The sequence below is a fragment of the Chanodichthys erythropterus genome, chromosome 3 (assembly GCF_024489055.1).
Source record: "Chanodichthys erythropterus isolate Z2021 chromosome 3, ASM2448905v1, whole genome shotgun sequence".
In the NCBI taxonomy this organism is placed as follows: domain Eukaryota; kingdom Metazoa; phylum Chordata; class Actinopteri; order Cypriniformes; family Xenocyprididae; genus Chanodichthys; species Chanodichthys erythropterus.
Window position 1 is genome coordinate 31,805,426 of NC_090223.1, and position 7,327 is coordinate 31,812,752.

A 7,327-nucleotide genomic window follows, 5' to 3' on the forward strand; every position below is an offset into this window, starting at 1 on the left:
TGTATGTGTGTGTGTGTGTGTGTGATGTGTTTGTTGTGTATTTTCAGAAAAGTATGTATATCGTTTCTAAACTGGACACGTCCCAATGAGATAGGCTCTACTGGTAGAAACTCTGGGAAAATACAGATCTCAGTCGCTGAGAAACGCACCACTGATGATCAGAAAAGCAAATAAATATTTCAATAAATGAAGAATTAATAATTTTAAGTCAAAGTAAAGACACTTGACCATCTCATTAAGAACACATCACACCCAATAATACACTCTGTTCATGAATATTGTTATTACTGCTGTTAATATTGTGGGTAGGTGTTAATTAAAATGGAGGTTATTTTATATTTGTGTAAACAGGTGTCATTCTGTACAATTTTTCTTTGGTGGAAACCTCACAGGAACAGGAAATGTGAATGTCGGGGAGACAAGGGGGTGGGAAATATAGTTTGGGTCAAAGAATTTGGGTGTTTACTGTCACATTAATGTCAAATAACATCTGACTGAGATGATGTCTGTCATTTATAAAGCCCACATGATATCAGAAATGTCTCCAGGTCATTTATTTATTTTAATATGTTGTATTACATTGTTAGAAAATCAGTGGACATACACTTGCTTTCAGCATCATTACTCCAATCTTCATCGTCATCCTTCATAAATCAATCTAATGTGATGATTTTGTGCTCAAGAGAAAATTCTCATTATAATCAATGTTGAAAACAGTTGTGCTACTTAATATTTTTGAGGAAATTGATTCTTTTATTAGAAAATTTAAAATAACTTTTTCATTTATATGAAATAGAAATCTTTTATAACATATGTATTTACTGTCAATTTAATGTATATTTTACTCAATTTAATGCTTTTCTTTAAAGGTGCTGTAAAATGGAAAATTGAATTTACCTCGGCATAGTTGAATAACAAGAGTTCAGTACATGGAAATGACATACAGTGAGTCTCAAACATCATTGTTTCCTCCTTATATAAATCTCATTTGTTTAAAAGACCTCTGAAGAACAGGCGAATCTCAACATAACTGTGTAACAGTCAGGATCATTAATAGGCATGACCCCAATATTTGCATATGCCAGCCCATGTTCAAGGCATTAGACAAGGGCAGCCAGTATTAACGTCTGGATCTGTGCACAGCTGAATCATCAGACTAGGTAAGCAAGCAAGGACAACAGTGAAAAATGGCAGATGGAGCAATAATAACTGACATGATCCATGATATCATATTTTTGATTATTTGTAAATTGTCTTTCTAAATGTTTCGTTAGCATGTTGCTAAAGTACTGTTAAATGTGGTTAAAGTTACCATCGTTTCTTACTTTATTCACGGACACAAGAGAGCCGTCGCTATTTTCATTTTTAAACACTTGCAGTCTGTATAATTCATAAACACAACTTCATTCTTTATAAATCTCTCCAACAGTGTGTAATGTTAGCTTTAGCCACAAAGCACAGCCTCAAACTCTTTCAGAATCAAATGTAAACATCCAAATACTTTACTTACATGATCCGATGCATGCATGCATACTGCATGACGAACACTTTGTAAAGATCCATTTGAGGGTTATATTAGCTGTGTGAACTTTGTAAATGCACTGTATTATAGTCGAGAGCTCAGGGGGCAGGGAGCGTGAGATTTAAAGGGGCCGCAGCCTGAATCAGTGCATAGTTAATGATGCCCCAAAATAGGCAGTTAAAAACATGAATTAAAAAAAATATGTGGGTATTTTGAGCTGAAACTTCACAGACACATTCAGGGGACACCTTAGACTTATATTACATCTTGTGAAAGAACGTTCTAGGGCACCTTTAAAATATATATATATATATATATATATATATATATATATATATATATATATATTTACCCGAAACTTTTAAACATTAGAGTAGATTACTATGCATTCATGAAAATCATTTTGTCAGTGTGTCCTCTGGGAATCAAACCCAAGACTTTGGCATTATCTTGAGCAAAAACCACTAAGATCCACAGTCACATGATGTTGTAAAAACCATTACAAACATTCATATACAAATATTTGCAAGATGATATTTGTGGCATCATTTTTGAATTCCTACATGTTTACATTTCTCTACACATTTCTTTATAATTAACTGTCTGAAAGACTCCAGAATACATCCAAAGACATCCATTTTACATATAATGTGAATACCATTATTCATGCAATCCACAACATAAAAAGTGATCTTCCTCTGTGGTGTAATGCAGGTGTATCTGTATGTGTTCAGAGTGTCTGTCATCATTAACTAACTGCTCTCTGACCTTCTGCTTCACACAAAGGCATCTTGCCATCCATATTCCCCTTCTTTATTTGTTAGTGACGCTGCTGCTCTTTTGTTCCATTCAGGCTTTTGTTACTGTCAGGACCCTCTACATTTGCAGCTAATTAAGTCAAGGCCTTGTCACACTCATTCTGTTGGCATTCGCTAACGAAGCTTGTCTGCCCTTCCATAATAGTCTTAACAAAACTCACTTTACAATTCCTTGGATACAAGCAATCCTAGTTACACGCTAATGACAAAATGCTAACAACCCTAGCAATTCTTTATTGTGTCATAATCCAGCTTCAAATGAGAATGAGAATAATTAACTTCAGAGGATGGAGCAGTGGGTGGCATGTCTCTATAAAAACACTGGTCCCAAATCAGAGAGCTAAAGGACCATCGACTTTAAACATCAAGTCCATCAGATACACTACATTTGTCTATCAACAAGACTCATGGACTGCACAGCCAAGGTAAGACCAGTCAAAGACTGAGTTCATGCATTATTTCAGCAATTTAAACTGAAGGCTATGGGTAACATCTGGATTATACAGTTTAAACTTGAATGATATTCACGCTGATCATAAATTGTCATTGACATCAAAATAATTATAAAACCGACCAATGCAAAGCTTAACCGAACAATTTAAAACATTTAATTAAACATTAACTGAAATTCAGTGAGACTTTTTCAGAAATTGATTGAATGTCAGAAATTATGCCACAAGGCTGTTAAACTTATAGTAATTGTGGGAATGCACTAAAGTTGATTGCTTTTGAGTTAAAATATTGAATATCATAAGCCAAATCATTGGTAAAAGAACTCCTCTTGATCCAAAGCTGTGTATATTGCATATCTGCCCTCTTAATTTTAAAATCACCCAACATGAAAGATTATTATTAATTCTCTGTTTGCTAGAAGCTAAACATGTAATAGCGTGTACTTGGAAAAATGAAAATGTTAACTTTTGATAAATAAAACTTATAGTAATTAAAACTCAGAATTGTTGATTCTGAGATTTTTTAATGCACTATATATAATATAATATAATAATGATAATAATAATAATATAATATAATGGAAAATAAATACAAACAAACAAATACAGTTGCAATATTTAAAATAAAAATTGCTGGTTGGTCTTATATATATATATATATATATATATATTATATTATATATATGTGGTAAAAAATTTCCTTTTTCATGATGTAGCCAACCAACTGAGCAATAAGGTGGAAAAACGAAAATCAATTTCATTCGTATAACAATCAGATCAAGGAATATTAATCAGTTACATTGTTTAAAATGAACACATTTTAGCTGATTGGTATTATTTTAATTTAGTGTGGTAAAGGTTTTCTTGTCTACTGAGTAATGGTATAAAAATACAATTAAATAATTTTCAGTAATAAAAATTAGATAGGCCTACAAGTTACCATACAAAATCCTTTGCATTGTGATTCTCTGTTATTATCTAAAAACCTTTTCATATATTCATATATGATATGATATTCAGCATTTATTGAATGCATTCTCTCTTTACAACAGAGAGTTCAGCTGCTCCTCTTCATGGCGCTGTTGGCACACCTGGCGCGAGACGCTGAGGGCGTGGCCACCTGCTGCACGAGCTCTTCTAGATCCTGCAAAATGTACGAGTTTCTGTGTCGCGCGGGACGCCGGAACGATACTTCCGTGGCCAGGCATTTCGGTCGCTTTAATAACGACGCTGCTGTCGGGATTCTGACACTTGGCAAACGTAAAGTGGGCGAGAGACGCGTCGAAGACCGCCTGCAGCAGCTCCTGCACGGCTCACGGAATCAAGCAGCGGGAATCCTGACTATGGGAAAGAGATTCGAGGATGGCGGGCACCTGCAGCTCGTGCACGAGGGAGGGACAGGGAGCGAGAGCGCGCCCGTGAGACTCGGACTGGAGCGTCCGATGAAATATCTAATGCCCACGGTACTAGAAGATTTGGACGCTTATGAAAAACGATGACACTTGTCGCTTTTTAAAAACCACAGTAGAGCTGTTCGTTCGTGACTGCAATTGCCAAAACCGAAATGAGTATTTTGAAATAGCGTTTTTGATTTAAGTAAAAGCTGTTTGTGGTTATCATTAGCCTACTTGAAGAGACTTTAACGGGTTTTTTTTTTATTTTTTTTAAATATAAATCACATGTAGTCATACCTCAGATGTTATTTGTGTGTGTGCCTTTTATGAACGATTGTAGGCTACATAATTTTACGTAAATACTGTTCATTTCAAAAAACCCATTAAAACAACTGAGGAAATTTTCCCCTTTAAAATTCTCCTGAGGCTTTCTCAAACATGATAAATCCTTTCCGTAGTTAACAGTTAGGCTACCTGTCATAGTGGGCTTTTGTGAAATAGTACGATTTCTGGTCCCACTTTATATTAAGTGGCCTTAACTACTATGTACTTACATTTAAATTAATCATTTGATACAATGCACTTATTGTGTACATACATGTTTTTACATTGTACTTATATTTTAAAAACACCTGCATGTAATTACATCTGTAATTACATTTATAATTACACTGTTGACCCATCCCTTAACCCTTATCCCTACCCTTAAACCTACCCATACCACCAAAGCTTTCCTTAACCTTATACCATATCACACCTCAATAGCAGCAAAAGTGTTTTGCAATTCAATATGAACCAAATAAGTACATAAAGTAGAGGTTAAGGCCACTTAAAGGGTTAGTTCACCCAAAAAGGAAAATTCTGTCATTTATTACTCACCCTCATGCCGTTCCACACTTGAAGACCTTCATTAATCTTTGGAACACAAATTGAGATATTTTGTTGAAATCCGATGGCTCCGTTAGGCCTCCATAGGGAGTAATGTCACTTCCTCTCTCAAGATCCATAAAGGTACTAAAAACATATTTAAATCGGTTCATGTGAGTTCAGTGGTTCAATATTAATATTATAAAGCGACGAGAATATTTTTGGTGCGCCAAAAAAACCAAAATAACAAATTTTTTAGTGATGGCCGATTTCAAAACACTGCTTTAGGAAGATTCGGAGCATAAATGAATCAGCGTGTCGAACCCGCAGTTCAGATCACCAAAGTCATGTGATTTCAGCCGTTAGCAGTTTGACATGCGATCCCAATCATGATTCGATACACTGATTCATTTATGCTCCGAATCTTCCTGAAGCAGTGTTTTGAAATCGGCCATTACTATATAAGTCGTTTTTTTGGGGGGATTTTTTGCGCACCAAAAATATTCTCGTCACTTTATAATATTAATATTGAGCCACTGTACTCACATGAACTGATTTAAATATGTTTTTAGTACCTTTATGGATCTTGAGAGAGGAAGTGTCATTGCTCCCTATGGAGGCCTCACGGAGCCATCGGATTTCAACTTAAATATCTTAATTTGTGTTCTGAAGATTAGCAAAGGTCTTATGGGTGTAAAACAACACGAGGGTGAGTAGTTAATGACAGAATTTTCATTTTTGGGTGAACTAACCCTTTAATACAAAGTGGGACCTGAATTCTTGTTAATAAAACAATTACATTTAATATAGGCTATGTTAGTAATGCGCATTTTATTATAGTAGCCTATTATTTATATTATATTCATGGTCAGGGCGGAATCTTGATTTATAAAAATGACTTGTTGGATTTCAGTAATGTGTAGTATGTTTTGTGGTCAGCAGATGGCAGATGATGTAAATACTGTAAAGTAACACTAAGTTCAGAAAAAAAAAATGGAAATACAATAAAAACTCACAAAGCTTAAGGGGTGAGAAACAAGAATGTAACTCTTCCACAACATATCTGTTTATTAAAATATAAAGCATATGTGATATTTAATGGATTATCTGATATACTTGTTTACTTTTAACTTAATTTTATTATCGTGAAAGTTTTCTATTTATACAGATATATTTATCAGGTAATTTAAAATATATAAAAAATAATAACAATAAGATAAAGGGCCACGTTTATTTGCAGTAATTAAAATAGCATGAAATGTTATCTTAAAAAAACACACCACATATCTGCAGGCCTATTTAAAATATATAAGGCCTATATGTGATATTTAATACAGTAACAGCTTATACAGCAAAACAATAATAAACACAAAATAGTTCATGAATCATACACAAACATAAGTGACAACTTGCCCCACTATCACTGTGACAGCTTGCCTCAACCTGATGCTTTTTGGGAGACAATTAGTCTCTCTCCACCCCCACTGCCTGAGAAAACAAACACATTTTCAGATTGTTCCTGCTGCCCTGCCACTTAGTATTGACCCAGAGCTGTATCCTTTCAAATTTCACCCGTTATAGAAATTCCCGTGTGTGTTGTGGGAGATGTTGCTTTTGTCTGGTAATATATGTAAATATCTGCTCAGCACAGATGGCTGTTCTGCTTTCCCTTTCGCACCATCTCTCTCTCTTTCTCTCCACCTAATTCTTGTGCTTCTCGTAATGTCGCTGTCTCTTTAAACCCACTTCAGCCCTTAAAGTCTCTTTATTTGTGGTTTTAAGACTCCGTACTGCTCCCGTTACAGCCTCTATAACTGTCACTGTCACTAGAGAGATCTGCTTGTGCCACATTAATATGGTCGTATGAAAAAGATTTTTTTGCAGGCTTTCAGGCAGATTATTGTCTCGCAAACAAAGACATAATTGCATCCACTCAGCAACAACCAGTGCTTCAATGTTAAGGTAAATTCAGTCATTGTTTATTATTATTTAATAATTATTAATGAACTATTATACAATTTACCATACAATTTTGTGTGCGTATACGTTCCACACACACATATATATATATATATATATTCCATATTGTATATGTTCCAATCATTCTAAGATAAAGAAAAATAGTTTAAGAAAAAAATATAAAGTACATTTTGTATGTCTTTTTAACAAACCATTTTCACTGTGATCTAATTGAGCCAGTTTTCTTGTTACTCTTTGTGCTTCTTCGTTTTGAAAGAGAGTGGGAGAAAGAACGAGAGAGAAAGAGGGAGGGAC

The 7,327-nt window shown here is 34.6% G+C and overlaps 1 protein-coding gene across 1 annotated transcript; it reads left to right on the forward strand.

Moving 5' to 3' along the window:
- The first annotated feature begins 2,747 nt into the window (after nucleotides 1-2,747).
- hcrt (hypocretin (orexin) neuropeptide precursor) lies at nucleotides 2,748-4,291 on the forward strand. The gene is made up of 2 exons (XM_067373640.1): nucleotides 2,748-2,765; nucleotides 3,845-4,291. The coding sequence occupies exons 1-2, from the start codon at nucleotides 2,748-2,750 to the stop codon at nucleotides 4,289-4,291; spliced, it is 465 nt and encodes a 154-aa protein (XP_067229741.1).
- Nucleotides 4,292-7,327: the final 3,036 nt, after the last annotated feature.